The sequence below is a fragment of the Molossus molossus genome, unplaced genomic scaffold, assembly GCF_014108415.1.
Source record: "Molossus molossus isolate mMolMol1 unplaced genomic scaffold, mMolMol1.p scaffold_m16_p_1, whole genome shotgun sequence".
Lineage (NCBI taxonomy): Eukaryota > Metazoa > Chordata > Mammalia > Chiroptera > Molossidae > Molossus > Molossus molossus.
In genome coordinates this window covers 37,765,273-37,785,496 of record NW_023425344.1, presented here as the reverse complement: position 1 = coordinate 37,785,496, position 20,224 = coordinate 37,765,273, and the positions used below count along the sequence as shown (strand labels likewise).

At 44.8% G+C, this 20,224-nt stretch overlaps 1 protein-coding gene across 4 annotated transcripts in view; it reads right to left on the bottom strand.

Annotated features, from left to right (window-relative positions):
* Positions 1-20,224, bottom strand: part of PDGFRA (platelet derived growth factor receptor alpha) — a 47,698-nt gene that overhangs the window by 7,244 nt on the left and 20,230 nt on the right. For all 4 annotated transcript variants that reach the window (XM_036252142.1, XM_036252162.1, XM_036252152.1 and 1 more), the window contains exons 9-22: positions 19,577-19,703; positions 18,080-18,273; positions 17,271-17,365; positions 16,936-17,068; positions 15,189-15,293; positions 14,175-14,285; positions 13,755-13,908; positions 12,741-12,907; positions 10,364-10,479; positions 9,900-10,022; positions 8,465-8,576; positions 6,858-6,957; positions 6,636-6,741; positions 1,173-1,414 (exon numbers count right to left, since the gene is read on the bottom strand). In XM_036252142.1, coding sequence (XP_036108035.1) covers positions 1,173-1,414; positions 6,636-6,741; positions 6,858-6,957; positions 8,465-8,576; positions 9,900-10,022; positions 10,364-10,479; positions 12,741-12,907; positions 13,755-13,908; positions 14,175-14,285; positions 15,189-15,293; positions 16,936-17,068; positions 17,271-17,365; positions 18,080-18,273; positions 19,577-19,703 — 1,885 coding nt within the window. The remainder of the gene's footprint in view (positions 1-1,172; positions 1,415-6,635; positions 6,742-6,857; positions 6,958-8,464; positions 8,577-9,899; positions 10,023-10,363; positions 10,480-12,740; positions 12,908-13,754; positions 13,909-14,174; positions 14,286-15,188; positions 15,294-16,935; positions 17,069-17,270; positions 17,366-18,079; positions 18,274-19,576; positions 19,704-20,224) is intronic.

The following is a 20,224-nucleotide window of genomic DNA, read 5'->3' as shown; positions in this document are numbered from 1 at the left end:
AAGGGACACATCGAGTGGCTGCTACCCACACAACCCAACCAGGGCTGGGGACAAACTGCCCTTTGCAGGAACCAAACCGGGTCTCTCTGGACCACAGGCCAACGCTCTAACCATTGAGAAAATGGGCCAGGGCTAGTTATTTTTCTAATAACTATCGCTACTTTTCAAAATAGAGCCTTGCCCAGCCGGTGTGGCTCAGCGGATTGAGCGTCGTCCCATGGACTGAGAGGTCCAGGTTCGATTTCCAGTCAGGGCACAGACCCAGGTTGCAGCTTGATCCCCAGTAGAGAACATGCAGGAGGCAGTCAATTCATGTTTCTCACTCACATTGATGTTTCTATCTCTCTCTTCCTTCCTCTCTAAGAAATCAACAAAAACGTATTTTTAAAAAATAGAACCTTTATCATTTAGAGATACATACTGGAACACTTAGGGATGAAATGATACAGTGTCTAAGATGTGCTTTAACACTCCAGAGGGGGCAGAGGCGGAGAAATAGATACGGCTGTGCAAGCAGACTGGCTGTGAGGTCATAAACGCGGAGGTGAGTGATGGATGCCTGACAGCTCACGGTCCTATCTGAAGTATGCATGTTAGAACTCTGCCATAATATAAAGTTAAAAAGAAACGACAAATCAGCCAGGTCACGCTTGGGCCCCACTCCCAGAGATTCTACGATTTTTGGTCTGGGTGAGGCTTGCATATCAGTGTTTTTGGAACCTCCCCAGGTGAATTCCAGCTTGCAGCTAGGTTACAAACCCCTGAAGTAGCGGCACATGTGCCAGTAGCCCCTCTCTCACCTCTCTGGATGACTAATTAGGAAACAGCAAAAGAGGCTTATAGTATCTCAATAATCTCAGTTGCTCTGTCAGTTTGATCAGATTACCTGAGGACTTAGGTCAAAGATTCTCCACCAGAGAAGGCACCCTCCCCTGTCCCACACCTCCCCCAGTCCTGGGGGCACATATTAGGGTCAGCTGCAAGGCATCTTCGAAACTAAACAGACCCCTTGGGGATTCCACCCCTTGATCCCCTAAAACAGATTCACCACCGGGAGCATGATCATCCAGGCAATGGCTCCTCTCATTCAGGTGAGCTGGGGCAGCGGCGGGGGCGAGGGTGGGGGCAGGGGCAGGGAGCTCAGCTGGGAGCTGAGATCAGCCCGCATCTACCTGTGTCTGTTCCTCTTGCCCAGGTCTTCCTCCTCAGGAACAGGGTCGATGTCAGGCAGAGGGATGATGTAGCCGCTGTCAGCGCTCAGCCTCTGCTCGTCCAGGCCACTCTCCCAGTCCTTCAGCTTGTCCTCCTCGTTTTTGTAGGTGACGCCAATGTAGGCGTTGTCAGCATCCACTCGCATGCGCGCCACAGCGGGATGGTCGCTCTTCAGGAAGTCCAGGTGAATCTTCTCATAGCTCTGCAAACATTCATTCCACACAGTTAATCACGTGTTACTGCCCAGACTGCATATATATATTTATTTATTTATTTAAACTGTGTTTCCAGATTTCCTCACAGATGTGGGATTTACACAACTGAAGGAGAGTTAGAAGTCAACTGTCCCCAGAGATTTGGGACATACAGAAAGGGCCACCACCTTCCACGACCACATCAAAATTACAACTAAATTATACAATCATCATCCTGGAGCACCATCTGAAGACTAGCTGAACAGAAGTCCTATAACTAAGGACATAAAGAGAAAGTCATGTAGGAGGGACAGATGAGAGACAGGCTGTCCCACATCCACATGTGGTGGTGAAAAAGCAGGAGGGACATCTCAGCTGTGGAGGGCCCCCCTGAGAAGCAAGGGTCCCAGCTCCACACTGGGGTGCCCAGCCCAGAGCACCAGTGCTGGGAAGAGGAGCCCCACAACATCAGGCCTGGAAATCAGGGAGGATTCTCTGCCTGGGGAGCTGGAAGGCTGATGGAAACCCAGGGGGCCCCTGAAGAGCCTGCACACACACACTCAGTTGCAGGCACTCACCCTAGGGAGCAAGGGCAGCTCAGAAGGTGCCAAGACATACAGGGAGAAACTAAGTTGTGTGGCCTCAGGGTGAGAGCTGAAGGGGTAACTGCCATTGTGTTGAGCCTCCCAACCACACAGCCTGCAGGCAGGCGCCATCTTTCCTCCCCTGACATGGTCAAATCTGAATCTGCATCAACCTGGTGAACACCACTCACCCCACCCTGGTGAGACCCCCACCTCACCCAACTCAATGGCTGAGTCCTACAAGCAGCCAGCATGTGGGGGCAGGCCTCAGGGGATGATTTTGCTGAGCGGTCCCAGGCCCAGTCCTGGTGGCAGCTGCCTTGGTTTGCAGCATGGCCTCTCTCATGTGCCTCCAGGCCCAGCACAGGCAGTTACCAACTGCAAATCACGATGTAGTTCCTACCAGGTAGTGCCAAACTGGTCACAGGTAGCAGCTGACCTTGGCCTGCACTGGAGCCCCTCCCAAGAGGCCCCAGAACAAAAACACCCAGTGGTCGGCTTCAGACAACAAAGCACAAGCCTACTAGCTTCACAAGTGGCACACCAAAAGGGCAGTCTCAGCAGGCACCAGAGCCCACTGGGGCAAATCTAGCTCCATGGGGTCAGCCCCTTCACAGCCAGTCAGCCTCAGGGTGAATTCCACCCACTGACATTCCAACAGCAATCAAGGCTCAACTATAACAGGAGGGCGCACACACCCATGCCAGGGATACTCCTAGGACACACAGCTCAAGTGATCAAGGAGATTGTGCCACTGGGCCCCACAGAACACATGAGACATAAGGCCACCCTGCCAAGACTGGGAAATGTAGCAGCTCTGCCTAATACATAGAAACAAACACAGAGAAGCAACTGATATGAGGAGATAAAGAAACATGTTTCAAATGAAAGAATAAAACAAAACTCAAGAAAAAGAACTAAATAAAATGGAGATAAGCAATCTACCAGATGCAGAGTTCAAAACATTGGTTATAAGGATGTTGTAGGAACTCAGTGAGAACTTTAACAAAGAGATAGTAAGCATAAAAAAATACACAGAAATTATGAAAAAGAACCAGTAAGAAATAAAGATTACACTAGAAGGAATCAACAGTACGTAAGATGAAGCAGAAGATTTGGAAGAAAAGGTAGCAGAAAATACCCAACTAGAACTGCAAAAAGAAAAAAGAATCCCAAAAATAAAAAATGAGGATAGTTTAAAGGACTCTGGTATAACATCAAGCACACAGCATTTGCATCATAGGGGTACCAGAAGGAGAAGAGAGAGAGAAAGAGATTGAGAACCTATTTGAAAAAAATAATGACTGAAAACTTCCCTAGTCTGACAAAGAAACTAGGCATACACGTTCAGGAAGTGCAGAGAATCCCAAACATGAACCCAAAGAGGCCCACATCAAGACACATCGTAATTAAAATGGCAAAGGTTAAAGACAGAGAGGATCTGAAAAGCAGCAAGAGAAAGACAGTTAAATACTTATAAGGGAGCTCACATAAGACTGTCTGATTTCTCAACAGAAACTTCGAAGGCCAGAAGAACCTGGCACAAAATATTCAAAGTGATGAAAAGTAAGAACCTACAACCAAGAATACTCTATCCGAAAGGCTATAATTTAAAATTGAGGGAGAGATGAAGAACTTCCCACACAAGAAAAAGCTAAAGGAGTTCATCACCACCCAAACAGATTACAAGAAATGTTGTCTGGCAGGTGTGGCTCAGTGGTTGAGCATCGACCCCATGCTCCAAGAGGTCGCTGGTTCCATTCCCAGTCAGGACACATGCCCAGGTTGTGGGCCTGATCCCCAGTGGGGGGGCATGCAGGAGGTGGCCAGTCAATATTCTCTGTCATTGATGATGTTTCTATTTCTTTCTCCCTCTCAGTTTCTCTCTCTCTAAAATCAATAAAGGGAAAAAAAATTTTTAAAACAGAAATGTCTTTAAGGGGAAGGGGGGAAAAGAACATAAATATAAATCATAAAATGGCAATAACTATGTACCTATCAATAATCACTTTAAATGTAAAAACTAAATGCTCCAATCAAAAGACACAGGGTAGCTGAGTAGATAAGAAAACAAGATCCACACATACGCTGTCTACAAGGCACCCACTTCAGATCAAAAGACACACAGACTGAAAGTAAAGAAATGGAAATAGATATTATATGCAAATAAAAACCAAAAAAAAAAAAGAACTGAGGTAGCAATACTTATATCCGACAAAAAAGACTTTAAAACAAAGGCTATAAGAGACGAAGAAGGGCATCAATATAACGATCAATCCAAGAAAAGAATGATATACCCTTTGTAAACATCTGTGCAACCACTATAGAAGTATATAATTATATAAAGCAAATGCTGACAGACCTAAAGGAAGACATCGACAGTGAAACAGTCACAGTAGGAAACTTTAACACCCCTTGCCATCAATGGATAGATCTTCCAGACAGAAAATCAAGGAAATAGCGGTCTTAAATGACACATTGGACCAGATGACTTTAATTGATATTTTTAGAGCATTTCACCCCAAAGCAACAGAATATGCATTATTTTCAAGTGCCCATGGAGTCAGCACTTTTCAATAGCCAAGATATGACAGCAACCTTAGTGTCCATCAACAGACAATGGAATAAACATGTGGTACATATACACAATGGAACATTACTCGGCCATAATAAAAAATGAAATCTTCCCATTTGTGACAGCATGCATGGACCTAAAGGGTAATAAGTCAGACAGAAAAAGACAAATACCGTGATTTCACTTATATGTGGAATCTAAAGAACAAAATAAATGAACAAACAAAACAGACTCCTAGGTATAGAAAACAAACTGGTGTTTGCCAGATGGGCAAGGGTTGGGAGGCTGGGTAAAACGGTGAGGGGATCGAGAAGTACAGATTGGTTGTTACAAAACAGTCCTGGGAATGTATAGTACAGCATAGGGAAAATAGCCAGTACCATTGCAATAACTATGTATGGTGCCAGGTGGGTACTAGACTTACGGGAGAAATCATTTTATAAATTATATGCATGTCTAATCACTATGATGTATACCTGAAACTAATATAAAATAATATTGAATGTCAACTGTAATTGAAAAGATATTTTTTAAAAGGGAGGAAAAAAGGGCCATCAATGGCAAAAATCTTCTGCTGGCAGGTCTTAACGTCCCTTCTCTGAGTCAGTAGCTGTGACTGTGTCCCTCCCTCTCTGGAACTAGCATGGACCCTCTGGCCTCATCACATAGTCACTCCAGGGCTTGCGTGGTCCTGATGAGAGGTGACGAGGACTTCCACAAGGAGTGTCATACCTGAAGCCTTCCTGATCCCTACAGATTGAAGAAATCTAACTCAAAACTTAGGACCTTTGATCTAAAAAGACCCTATTTTCAACACTAGTCTCTTTCTACCAACACATATGCACCAACCAGAGTGTCCTTGACTGACCTACAGTGACTTTTCTTTTGCTTCCCCATGGCCTCACTTATGGGACTTGTCATGAGCAGTGAGATACTCAATAGACAAAAGTATTTCACTTCCCGTTCAGCGTGCAGCCTCCTGAGACTGCTCCTCCTTGAGAAGAAGGAAGAGACGCAGAAAGTATGAAAAATCTACATGGTAACTAATCTGAACCTAGGAAATTCAGTTTATTATACAAGTGTGTCTGGGTTTCCTTCTCAGCATCCTAGCAGAAAGTTGTTTTATTCATTAACATATCCTGCTTGGTCCCATGAAATTACATTTGTTCCTTTGAACAATGTTTCCTTTTCCACAAAAAACCAGCTGGAGCCACAGATAACAGCTGAGGTTGCTCCTTCCAGTCAGCTGGCAAAAGCCAATTTTGCATGAATTTAAGTGCATTCAAATTAGCGATGTAATGGCTGTGGATGCCCTGAGACCGACTGCATGGTAGCGTCAGATACTCAAACATCTGGAGAATAAAGTGCTTACAGGTGTTGCAGCCTCAAGATGAAAGAGGAGCCCCGCGGGAGGAGGACGGTTTCCATTCACCACTGCTACCAGGGCCCTGGGGCGCACTCCATAAACCCCGGCCACTGGATCACACCATCTTTTTCCTCCCTCGAAAATGTTCCTTCAAAACAGTGTTGGACAGTACTGCCCACTCGCTCACCACCAGCTGTTGTCTTCCCCTTTGCTCATTCCTCTTCACCCCTCTTAAGAGGCCCAGACAGACCTTTCCTTTCTTAAATTATTTTTTATTTTTCAATTACAGTTGACATACAATATTATATTAGTTTCAGGTGCACAACACAGTGATTAGACATGTACATAACTTAGCAAGTTATCACCCCGATAAAAGTCTAGTACCAATCTGACACCATACATAGTTATTACAATATTATCAACTATATTCCCCAGGCAGTACTTGACATCCCTGTGACTGTTTTATATCTGGTAATTTGCACATCTTAATCCCTTCCCCTTTTGCACCCAGTCACCCAACCCCCCTCCCATCTGGCAACCATCAAAATGTTCTCTGTATCTATGAGTTTGCTTTTGTTTTGTTTGTTTCGTTTCATTTAGATTCCACATGAAATGAAATCATATGGCATTTGTCCTTCTCTGTCTGACTCGTTTCACTTAATGTAACACCCTCTGGGTGCATCCATGTTTTCGCACGGACAGACCTTTTTATACTGTCCAGGTAGCAGGCTCTCCACAATCTCTCTCAGATGGTAAAAGGAGGGTCTTTTCTCCGGCTCACTGTTCCAACACTTCACCATGATCTCGTAGCTGGAGGAGCACAGAACTCAGAGTGAGTACAGGGAGGAGCGGCAGGTGCCCACCCCCCACTGCCCCCACACACACGGGGCATGAACACAAGGCCCGTGAGATGGGAAGAGGCTCACATTTCACTGGTAGCATGGTCAGGCTTGGCCATCCGGTACCCACTCTTGATCTTATTGTAGAAAGTAGAATCCACCATCATGCCAGGGTAGGGTGTGCCACCTGGAAGCCAAAAAAGAAAGCAACCAAGATTAACAGCTGCGTGGTACGTTTTTTAAATACTTGGGGTGCTATACTTTTAGAAAATGTTTGGGGATCCTCACCGTGATGTGCTGGTTCTTTCAAGGAAATGAAGTGTTATCTTCCTACCCAAATCTTTTTTTTTTTTCTAAACAATCTTTTTTTTCCCCTTTATTGAGTTTGGAGAGAGAGAAAGGGAGAGGGAGAAAGAGATAGAAACAGCAATGGGAGAGAACATCAATTGGTGGCCTCCTGCATGCCCCCCACTGGGGATCGGGCCCACAACCTGGGCATGTCCCCTGACAGGGAATCAAACCGGCGACCTCTTGGTGCAGGGGTCAATGCTCAACCACTGAGCACAGCGGCCGGGCTCCCTATCCAAACCTTACATTTTAGCAGAACTTCTAGGTTGGTCAGGTCCAGACCCCCTAGGCAAAAATTCTACATCTCTAGAAAAAGCTCAAAAAGTGCTTTTCAATGTTTCTGACTACTGAATCTGTACATACAAAGCAAAATAGAAAAGCCAAAGAAATTTTGAATCATTAAGGCCACAAAAAGTCATTTTCACCAGAAATGTTCAAAAAATTGAAGCAAAAGCCAAAGTTGGGGCTTGAAATATTGAGATGGTTCTCTGCTTTTAACGGACTACACACAATGGGATGCTCCACAGTGGCATCCAAGGAGGGAGAACTAAGAAAAAGAGGGCCAGGCGGAGACGACTCCCTTTACTGTCACACCAGAGTAACAGCAAATTCTGAAACATTTCGCCTGTGTGTGGCCAAGGCCAAGTCAAGTTTAGTTTTCTCTCTAAAGCCTTCCAAAACCACTCTAGGGCTTCCTTTCTCCTTCCTCTGGACTTCCAGCAAGATTTTAAATCAGGACCAGATTAGTTTACCACTAACTGTGTGAGTCTTATCTCCCTGGATGAATTGTCTGGAGGTCAAGGTCATGAATCACTCCTCTCTTAGGGCCCTCCCCTGGCAGCAGGGGGCACTTGTGTTGTTCAGCAGCTGGTAACTGACTGACTGAGAGACTAGGAGTTTTCTCTCTTCCAAAGTGATGACCCGAAGGGGAGCCACGCCTTTTTCCTTGCCAATTACCTTTCAGCTGAGCATCTATCGCCTTGACATGAGAGGAGCAACTCTACTAATGAGCCCACTTAACCCAAAGTCCAAAGTGAAAAAGTAGCTGGTGGGTAGATGTCATCAGGAACATTCCCACTGGAGAAAGTCACCTGATGCAGCCCAAAGAAGAGTAGGGGCAAAGGCGAGGGGTGAGGGCGCAGCACCCCGAGACCCCCATCTCATTCTGCACGGGCACACACCAGACGTCACGTGTGTGCAATGTGCGATATAAATCGTCTGCCAGTGCACTTGACTCATACCAGATATCTTAACACTGATTACATCCTAGAGCTTGGAAAAACACAGCATTTCCCTTCCAGTGTTGTTCCAGGACAACCAAGCAAGCAGAGAAGTGAGGCACACACCAAGGGAAAAGATCTCCCAGAGCAGAATGCCGTAAGACCAGACGTCGCTCAGCGTGGTGTAGAGGTTGTCGAAGATGCTCTCAGGGGCCATCCACTTCACGGGGAGGAAGGTCTGCAGGGAATGAGGAAGGAAGTTAAACCCAGTGTACACACCAAGGATCCACAGCAGCAGGAATGGAAAGAGGCTCTCCATCGGGCTAAGAATAACTTGCCCTAATCACGGTGGCCCACATGAGTGTCTTCTGTGTGTGTTATTCACTGTACTCTCAGCACTCAGGAGAGTGCCTGGCACTAGTGGGTGCTCCATAAATATGGGATGGTCAGTTTTGCCTCGTCTGTCCTTCCAAGGAATAACATCCAAAAATATTTAATCCTGAATTTTTACCGCAAAATTGTGAGCCCTGAATGGACTTGTCCCGTTTTCAAGTGTTCCTAGAAACAAAATTAAGAACAGATCCAGGGATCTGAGAACCAATTACATTTTTGAACTGTAAGAAACACTACATAATGATAATTTTGCAGCCTCCTTTGTGAGGTTGTCCAACCTTCTGTGGAAATACGAAACTGGGCAGCTAGATCAAGTAGCGCATTAGCATCCTTCAGCCCCCTAAAATGGCTGGGGAGGTAACAAAGAGTCACCACCTTTTTGAACAGACCTTGGCTCCACCTAAGTCCACTGTTCTTTTCAAGGGGCCTAAAGCTACAGGACACGGTCACAGAGTACATGAAACATGCAGAGCCGGCACGCAGCCCGGTGTCCTCTGGGTGGATGCTTGCAGCAGCCCCAGCTGCCTCACAACCAGTGTGGTGGGTGATTGGGTTTGTTCCTACAGGTGGCAGACGTATCCCCAGCTACTCCGTCTGCTTAGAGGTGAAAGGAGTGGGCAGCAAGGGTCAAGTGTAAGATAGAATGACTATCTCAGATACATGGAGTCAAATGGTTTTAACATTTTCAGGGTCACAGATGCCATCTAAAAATTTGATAAAAGTTCGAGATGCTCTCCTTAGAAATGCATGCATGTACAGACATGTGTACAATTTACACAGTCATAGCTAACCCTTACTGGGTGTCTGTATGTGCCACACACTGTCTAATCATTTTACATGAATTCACTGATTTAATCCCCGACAGCTACTCAGGAGATAGGTATTGTCCCTTCCCTGCTACAGACAGGGAAACCGAGGTACAGAACGGTCAAATCACTTGCCCCAAATGCTGCACTAGTTCGTGCTGGAGCTGGTGCTCACTCCCAGGCCATCTGCTGCAGAGCCTGTGCTTCCATACTGACCCAGGGAGCCCATTCATGGGTCCTGAGGACTCCGTGATGAAACTATGGGCACTGCAATGGCTGGCAGCAACACCTGACTTCAGAGATTCAAGTGGGGGAGGGTGAGCATGCCAAATGGGGGTGGGCTGGGTGGGGAGAGCACTCACACTGCCTTTCGATACATAGTTCGAATCATGCATGATGTCTCTGGCCAGACCAAAGTCACAGATCTTCACGATTTTCCCCTGGGCCAGGAGGACGTTGCGCGCAGCCAGGTCCCGGTGGACACACTGTGCAGAGAGAAAAAGACAGTGTCGGCGTCAGTCAATCCACCGCTAGACAGCACCCTGCAAGGCTGGCTGCGTCACAGTGGTGCGGGGAGACGCCTGGCACACCTCGGAGAGGCTGTTCTGGCATAACGAGCTCACCTCCAGGCTCTCATCCCAACTACTCCCAAAAGTAAGAAAGCTCTGGAGAAAAGTAGACGATGTGGGACTCCCCACGCTGCTCTGGGGAAGAGGAAGAGAGAAGCAGCCACAGCTCCCGGCCTCTCCAAGACCCATCTTCCCCTCACCTCGCTCAGACCTGCCGCCTGGGTCGAAGGAGGTCTCTGCTCTGTGAACACACTTACGTTTTTTGAAGCCAAAAACTCCATTCCTCGGGCAACTTGATAGGTGAAGCTCAACAAATCCAGCAAGGTAAGGCCTTCCGAGTTATCATCCGAAAGGAGGTTTTTGACTTCCGAGTCTGCAGGAAAGGAATTGAGAGTGTTGGTGCTGGCAGACCGCACGAAACATCACCCTCTGCGCCGCTCCCGCACGCTTGTCCAGAGAACTTCTAAGACGATTTTCCTTTGTTTTCTCTGTTTTTCAACATTTTTTCCAATTACAGTGACAGCCCATATTATTTTGTATTAGTTTCAGGTGTGCAGTATAGTGGTTACACAGTCATATACTTTACAAAGTGATCCCCCCAATATTTCAAGTACCCACCTGGCACCATACATAGTTATTACAATAGTATTAACTATATTTCTAATGCTGTCTTTTACATCCCTATAAAATGATTTTCTTATAGAGTTTCTAGACCTCACAGGTGGGTATCTAAACTATCCAAATTCTAGACAAAATACCATGGAATTTAGGAAAGAGGATTTGGAATGAAAGTGAACATTTGTTAGTAACTTGTCTTATTCAGGACTAAATCAAAGATATGAATACAGTCAGGTCTGGTTAAAAATATGTTATATATTTAAGGCTAATATGTTATATATTTAAGGCTAAAATGCTATAGCTATAGGTTGAAAACAAAAAAATAAATACTATGCAAAGATTCTATCTTTAAAAACAAATTATATCAACAGAAACACACACACACACACACATCCATAAGAACCGATCTAATAGGTCCTCACACATATTTTGTTGTCTGCCTCCCAAATTTTTTTAACCTTAGCAAATCACTTGAGCCACCATTTAATCACACACACATTAAAAATCTTCCAAGATGAATATACATGAGGGCCTTTTGAAAAAAATATCTTCTAGGAATTGCTTTTTTTTTTTTTTTTCACTTTTTAAAGCCACCTTCACAGTGTTTGGCTTATTTGGTTAATAAAATCAACCACCAGTCAGACTAGAGGTAGCAATCTTAAAGATCAGTGCCAATAACTTCGCATTTAGTTCTCTTTGTAACGTGTCCGCTTTCCCTGGTTAGTCCCAGCTGGACGGGTCCCAGAGTTTTCGAGGAAGGAGGCTCTCTAGGCCAACAGTTCTCAGTTCTTTCTGAAAATGTTTGGGCAGTGAAGAGTAGCTGCAGCCATTCACATTTTTCAGCCAGCTAGGGGCAGGCCAGAAAGCAGCAGTCTGCCTGCCAACAGGGCCTGGGCGGGGCATGAATCAGGTTCCCCTGACATCTGGAGCCAGGTCCAGCCTGGGAAGCAATGTAAACTATTTTTAACAATACAGGAGTGGAGAGGAAGCACTGATTCCGACAGCCCTCACTGGCTCATCTTTAAAAAGGACTTGGAAGTTTACCCATTTGGCAACGGGGAATGAATGGAACTTGGAACTGCAGCAATGGAAAATATTATTGTGTACTGAGTGAGCTTTGCAAAATGAGCACATTCTTTTTGTAATGGATTGTACCTTTCACTAAAGAACCCTGAAAGCATTCAGAGCACATCAGTGATTTTCAAAACAATTTCCATAGCAGCCCAGTGTTTTTTTGCATTGACCAATGGGAGAACTCAGACCCAATAATACAAGGTCACAGGACAAGTCAACGTCAGACCTATCCAGGAGCCTCCTCCACACTGTAAGCCTATGATTAGACTAGAACCCTGGAGGGGCCACCCCCAGCAGATGTGGGGAGGTCCATCTCATCTGGGCACCAGCTAGGCTCCCTGGAGTTTATACATCAATTCAACCCTGTCACATACCCATCTGCTTTGAAATAGACAGATCTTCCTTCAAACAACATTCGGTAGAAACACTCAACACCCTTGTCAGGAAGTATAACCTCAAATTGTCCACTTTTCCGTTTCTATCACAAATTGGATATTAGCAAAGCTAAAAGCAAGGGCTACTAAACTCGTGAATATCAGAGACTTATATAATTAAAATTTAAAAGTAATATTAGGAACCAATATAAGACTGTCAACTTTAAATTTTGCCAAGTAAAGGCATTGGAAAATAAAATCAATATCAACACACTTCCATTAAAAAAAACACACACACACATTAACACCAAAAAAAAAATCATTATATCAGAATAAACAAGTATTTAAAATGATTATATTGAAGTCTGAAAAATTCACTACATTAGGTCTGTCTTTATTCTTTTTCTTCTTTTCAATGTCACGAGCTGGTTTTGCAGACCTGCATTTAGGAACCATGTGGCCCGGCTGTTCTACTCACCAGGCTGCTCAGCTCCTTCTGAGTAGCTTAAGTACCACATTGAACCACTGGAAAAGCACAACACCCAAAGCGTCAGCACAGACACTTTACCTAACATGGACTTCTTCTTGTAGGAGGCTGGGCGGTCGTACAGCGATCTCTGGATGTCCGAATATTTAGAAACCTCTTTCCTTTCCAGCATGGGAACATACTGTGTGGTATCAGCTTGCTTCATGTCCATGTAGTCACCATTGTTTTCAAAAGATAAAACAACATAACTGCAAAAACAGGAAAAGAAATCTTACCCAGGTGCCCCTCTAGAGTGATCATTCAGGGCTCAGCAAAGGATGAGCCGCTACCTACAGCCTGCACGGCAGTGTGGTGAGCATGGGTGAGCAGGGCTGGGTGAAGGCAAAACCCATCTGCACCCTTCACGGGGCGTGGTCTAGTCCGGGAGATCAGCATTAATCAATAATCACACAATAAATACACAAAGCATCTCAACTCAGATATGCCTGTCCTTATTCTGTTTTTCAATTCACAGGTCACAAACCTATGCCATGGGACCATGTGGTTTGGGCAGACAATTCCTGCTACTCAATAAACTTAGTACCAAGTTGCTGTCCATCAAATAATTTAACATGAAGTGAACTCACTATACTTCCTGATGTTACAGAACTTCACCATCTACAGAGATCTTTATAGTCATGTGTAGGTTTCTGCAGCAGGGACCACTATCACTGGTTTGACTTATAGGCCCAGGTTCAGCAAGAACCAGTATTTCAAGATTTAAATCCTTGGACAGTTTCTCTCAAAATACGAGCACTGAGGCATCCTGACCAGTGCTGCATTTGATAGGTGTTCAGTGGACCACACATAAACAGGAAAATAGCCCCCAGAACAATTCCAACTATTGTTTTCATTCCAACCTATCAGCAAGGCTCCCCACATGATATCCTAGTCCAAAACACCTGCAGATATCACGTATCCATCGGCACTGTGTCAGGGTGGCTACCTCCTGGCACAGAATCTGCAGACTGGAGTCTATCAGGACATGGCTTCTCTCTATTGGTGAGGCTCCTAAAACAATGATTCACAGCAGCATCCCTCCCTCTCTGAACCCACCTCCGTGTGCTTTCATCAGCCGGGTTCAATCCAAAAATGTCCAGCTCTTTCTTCGGCTTCTCTGGGTGATGGCTCAGGAAGCTGTCCCTATTCTTATGCAAATAGTTGACCAAATCCCCATAGAAACAGTACTCTGTGATGATGTAAATGGGGCCTGTGGGGACCAAAAATGGTTAGGAGGTGAGTATGAAAGTGAAAAACAGATAAGCTATGAATTGCTGTGTTTGCACTGGCAAGAGATGTTGCTCAAAAATAATGAGCTTTCATCAGTTCAGTGGAATCCAGTCAACTCCATTCAAGGGACTTATATTCACTGGCACGGTTGGAGATACAGAGTGGGGGTTTAAAAAGCTGGGTTCCACAGTTTTTACAACCACAGGTGTTCTGTGAAAACCCTGCCTCCCAGGTCAGTATGCCTACCAGACTTGGTACAGGCTCCCAGCAAGTTGACGATGTTTAAATGTGGCCCCAGGTGAGTCATTATCTTCAGTTCAGACATGAGAGCTTGTTTTTCACTGGATCTGGCTGTGGCTGTTGCAGAAAAAAATCGCATTAGTTCTGAGCAACCTGCTTCCCTGAAAAAGCCAAACACGTGGCTCATCCTGTGATTGGATATTATTTTATTTACCAAGAGTCTAAAAGAGAGAGAGACAGTGACGCTATCTAGACTCTAATGCTTGATTCCTAGTCTGTAGGGTAAAAAGAAGTCATTAAAACTAACAACTCTTATCTGGCCAGTGTGGCTCAGTGGTTGAGCATTGACCCATGCACCAAGAGGTCACTGGTTCGATTCCTGGTCAGGACACAACCCAGGCTGTAGGCCTGATCCCCACTGGAGGGTGTGCAGAAGGAGGCCAATCGATGTTCTCTCTCATTGATGTTTCTATCTCTCTCTCCCTCTTGCTTCCTCTCTCTGTAAAATCAATAAAGGAAAAATAAAGATAAAAAAAAAAACTCTTGCCCTGGCCAGTTTGGCTCAGTGGTTTGAGTGTTGGCCCAAAGACCAAAGAGTCTTGGGTTCGATTCCTGGTCAAGGGCACATACCTGGGTTACAGGCTTGATCCCCAGCCCCAGTGGGGGTCAAGTGGGATGCAAACAATTGATGTGTCTCCCTCACATAGATATTTTTCTCTCTCACTCTCTCCCTCCCTCTCTCCCTTCCTTCCACTCTATCTAAACGTCAATAAAAAAGTATCTTTGGGTGAGGATTAACAAAAAAATAAACAAAAAATAATAACTCTTTGATTTTCAAACACACAGGCAACAAAAACAACCTAAAGAAACCTAATTAACAAAAGAGTCTAAATACACATAAAGCCTAGAATCCAAAGAACCCAGATCTAGTCCTAAATTTGGCATTTACTGGCTCTGTGATTTTGAGCAATTCATTAACTATGTCCATGTTCAAAACAATCCCCAGGAAGGGACACTTACGTTTAAGCATCTTCACTGCTACTTTCATGACAGGTTGGGATCGGCTTAATCCGTAAGCAGTTCCTTCAACCACCTTCCCAAATGCGCCAGACCCCAGTATCCGACCTGTGGGCAACCAGAACCATTAGCACGCGCGGATGTCAGGCGGCTCATCAGCTTTGTTTACCACAGCCAGCGCCCGTGGGTGCACAGCTGGGCGGTGTTTTTCCCATATGGAATAAGCCTAATGATTCCTCCTAGTCACCATGTCAAAGCCAGAATTGAGCCCACAGGGAAGGAAATTAGTATAATTGCTTTTGTCAGATAACATTTGCAAGGAAAAGGAAAACACAGACCAGAGAACGGAGAGTGCAGCCCTCCCTGGTGGGAGCTCTCTGTCTACCAGCTTGAGTGCTGGGCCAGACCCTGGGCTCCATTGCCCTTGCTTTCTGTGGCTCTCACCCAAAGCCCTGGGGGTTCTCTACCCCGGTTCCACATGCAAACAGAGCCATCTTTTGCATCAATAAGTCCTTATCCACTGAAAATACTTCAGTATTCTAGATGTCCCTGACTCCAGTGAATGATGAAGCAAACTTCAAGGCAGCCCCCTTGCTGCCTGTTCATCAGGAGGACCCACAACCGCAGGTACACCTGCCCTGGGAGCCCAATACTTGGCTGTATGTTGGGAGATAGAAAAAGAAATACAAGCTGTTATCCCCACTCTTAAAGAGCTCACATGCAGCCAAGCCAGAAAGACTCAGCCCCTGAAGGGCACTAACAGCCGACACTGCCTCCGACTGCAAGTCTGCACTGCTGGAAACTGGAGAGCACAGCGCACTGGCAGCCAGCGTGGGGTGCACAGGAGCAGGCAGGTGTGGGGTGTTGCCCTTTCTTATTGTATTACTTTTAAACTTCTCTCGGCTCCATGTCTCTTTTTGTAAAACAAGGGGAAATACAATTTTAAAAAGCTTGGTCCCCAGGTATAAGTATTTGAACTGGGAGTAGCTAGGAATGTCTTGTTTGAGCTCAACTTGAGTAACTCTCTAAGAAGACCTAACCTTGCTGTATTTTGGAATCAGATAAGTGGATAAGTCAAAACTACCTCTGGCATCCTCCAAAGCACATAACGTTAGAATATTCCTGGTGACACAACCCCTAGGTCTAACTTCCATTTCTTTGCCCTGTTTTCATTTATTCAGAATGTGATTTTTTTAATCCCCTGGACTAAAGCTTAATGTATTTAGTCTCAGCCCAAGATTAAAGTATTTGAAGTCTGATAAATTGGCTTGATTATTCTCACATGTTTTGCTTTAATATGTACCTACAGGTTTATATTCTATATTCTAAGGATATATTCAAAAGAGTATCTAATATATCCTCAGAATGTTCTAGATCAAAATATATTTTGTGGCCATCCTCATTCATTTCTCATCTGTTCTTTTTTAGTCACAGAAATTCATCTCATTTTCAATTTGTGTCCTTTCTAAAGCAAAGGACATTTTGATGGTGTCTCTGACAGGTCTCCTCATATTCTCTTTCATAAAATTTTATTTAACCATGTGTGCTATAAAATGAGATTTTTTAAAATCACTGCAGTGATCCAATTAATTCCTTTTGAAGACAAAAAATACTTCTGAAAGCCAATTTATATTGCCTAGCTGTTATTAAGCACAAGCTCAGATCCCTCACTTCTCCACGGGCCTGTAAAGAGCAAAGTTATGGACAAATCGAAAGGCGGTCTTGGGAGATCACCCGAGTGTAAGCTTACCCAGCACTAGACCGTCTCTTGGAAACTCCCATCTCGAATCATAAGGCAGCTGCATCGGGTCCACATAAATATATTCATGTCCATCGGGGCTGATTGATTCAATGACCCTCCAGCGAATTTCATACCTCGGTTTCTATAAGTGATCAGGACAGGTAACTGGTAAATTACCAAAGTCTGAATGACCAAAGCTTAACTGCAGCAGCAAGGTGGCCAGACACAGAAACTCAACACATAATTACTGAGCTCCTTCTCTGTGCCAAGGGCTGAACTAGGTTGTTGTTCTTCTTGTTCTTATTGGCGGCAAAGGTTTTTAGTTCTTTGAGAAAAATATCTACCTGTTTCCAAATGACAACCAGGACAATCAGTGAGATGATCACAATCACCAATAGCACCAGGACCGCGGCTGCCACCGTGAGCTCAGAACGTAGAGCTAGAGGAAAAAAAGAGGCATGAGGGAAAATCTGCACGCACACAGAGGGCAGAAAGGTGGTGTGGTTGTGACTGGGACACAAATCCTGACTCTGGTAGAGAAGCAGACAGGCTGCCTGGATCATTTTAGGGATGGACAACAGCATCTCTCAATTATCTGTACCCATGAGGCCACTCCAACTCTTCCCTTAGAAAAGACAGAGACAAAACTAAATCAGGGGAATGCAATACTTTCTTTAAGGTGCTCCAATATTAACCTTCTAGACGGAATGTGAATTGGAATATAAAGACTGATAAATGAGCTTGAGAGCTACTATAAGTTCAGAATCTTAGGTTCAGTTTAGTTTGAAAGGTGGCATTTTGTTTATACTGCTTTGGGCTTTATTAACTTTTTCCTTAAGGAATTCAACCTGTCTCGACTGTTGTAAGGAGCAATGAGGCAGAGATCCTTCGTGCCCCCTCCATTCCCACACTCACACTAGACAAACGGGATAGTATACTGTTGGACAAGCAAAATGCCAAGACCTCTGCAAGGTACAGTTTTGGATCTGAGTCTGAAAGGACAGACTCCCACACTGATGCCATGAGCAGGCCCCATAGGAGCAACCAGAGCTGAATTTCTGCCTTGGGACCCCATCCGGTTTCCAAAGTTCCACCTCAGAGAGAAAGGGCTTGGCTGATGACTTAGACTTGTCCTGACTGATGAGCCACTCACTGGGAGCCACCAGCTTCAGCTCTCGGTTCTCAACCCCAAGGAGATTCTTAGCCAGACATCGAACCGCAATGGTCTCCTCCACTTTGGCGAACGTCACCCGGCCTTCCACTGTACCCCTTTCTTTGGGGGAGACTTCCGTGATGATGTTTGAGATGTTGTTGGCCAAAATGGCCCACGAAGTGTCATTATTACATCTGGAAAGAAAAAAAAAAGAAACCACAAACGTAGAGACAATTACCCAGAGTGATGGAAGTAGGTGGAGCCGTTCTGACCTGGTCTACATCTGGGGGTGCTACAGGTTGATGTTATTTTATGTGCATGTTAACATTAACACTTGTTTGCACACAACCAAGACTGAATAACCTACATGTGGACAACTGAAAGTGGACTGATTATGAAGGCAAGGCAGAGATAAACAAGTCCAATCAAATATAACTACTGATCCCAAGCCTGGAACCCAGGAGTTTTTAACTTCAAGAATGTTTATCCCAATTCCCTACCCCTTCAAAAAGGGGAAGGGCCTGGAGCCCTCCTTCTCTCTATCTACACTGTGAAGAGCGCCCAAACTATCAAGGGCTGGAACCATCACCTGGCTGAGTTTTGAGACCTAGATTCTAGCTCCAGTCAAGATCCAGATCTGGTCCTGTAGCCCTCAGAAGGGGGCAGGAGAAGCAGTCAGGCTTCTAAACACAGCCGGTTGCCACGGGCGGAAACGTGAGCACACGCTCTCGTGCCCACAGCAGAAGGTTGGGGAACGGGAGATGGAGGAACTGGTGAGTTAAACCCCATCACCCAGCAGTGGGCAAATGTGGTAGAGAGCAGTCACGTAGGCAGCAGTATTTTCATTTATGTTCACAAGCAAGTCTAGCCACCAAATAAAGTTCACCATATAAGAAATGTGAGGCAAAAATGTGGTCAAGGGTAGCAAAAATCCTCTTGTAACAGTAGCTTTTTAAATTCATTTTCTTTTGCCCAGCCAGTGCGGCTCAGTGGTTGAGCATCGACCCATGTACCACGAGGTCGCCAGTTCAATTCTCGATCAGGGCACAGGCCCAGGTTGTGGACCAAATCCCCAGTCGGGGGCATGCAGGAGGTGGCCAATTGATGTTTTCATCTCTCTCTCCCTCTCCCTTCTTCTCTCTCTAAACAATAAAGAAAAAAAATTTAAAGAAAAAAGAAGTAAATTTAAAAAATAAATTCATTTTCTTTTTAAATGAGAGACCCTTGGAGAATGTGATGAAAGCCATGTATTGTCTCCTTACATATTCATCAGCACACATGTATACACACACACACACATACACACACATACACACACACACACACACACACACACACACACACATAGACCACATTAAGAACCTTTATCTTGTAGTTTATGAGACTTGGTCCAAATAAGAATCTCAAATACAAGACATACAAGGCACTTGAGGTCCTTTGCGTCAAGGAAGAAACATTCTGCCCACACACACAAAAAGGAACATCTGGTTTCCATACTTCTTAATATCCTTGCAAATCATCCATTCAATGTCAGGAAGAGGTGTCCCTGCAGCCTTGCACCTCACGGTCTGTCCTCCAGTAGAGCCATGGTGGTCGTCGACCAAGTCCAGAATAGATGAAGGAACTGCAAAAGGTGGAAAGAAATCAGAATCGAATGCTTCTTGACTCAAAACTTCTGGAAACTACAACATGGAATATGAGTTCAGAACTTGCCCAAGAAACATTCGAACCTACAACTCAAATAACTGCCCGAGAGGAGGTTGTGCGCATAGTGACAGTCCAGTTCGCACAGACCCACTTGGTTAAGAGCATTTTCACAGTTTCAGTGTTTTGGGATCTGTGTCCCATGATGTTTTAAATCTGGAGTGAAGAAAGCAAAAAGCCCCTGTGGTTATTGACTTAAAAGGCGATAGAGGCTCTAATAATTAATATAGCTCGGGAGTCAACTAATGGATTCAGCTCAAGTGGAATCTAAAGTAGCATTTACCAAAGTGCATTATTAGGTTTTAAATAGTTTTTAAATCTATGATAAAACAATTTAGCAAAATGCTACTGCTTGTACCATAGATATACTGTGAGGGTCAGATAAGCCCACCCGAGACAGTACCTGGCACATGGTAGGAACTCAATGAATAGGTGCTAAAC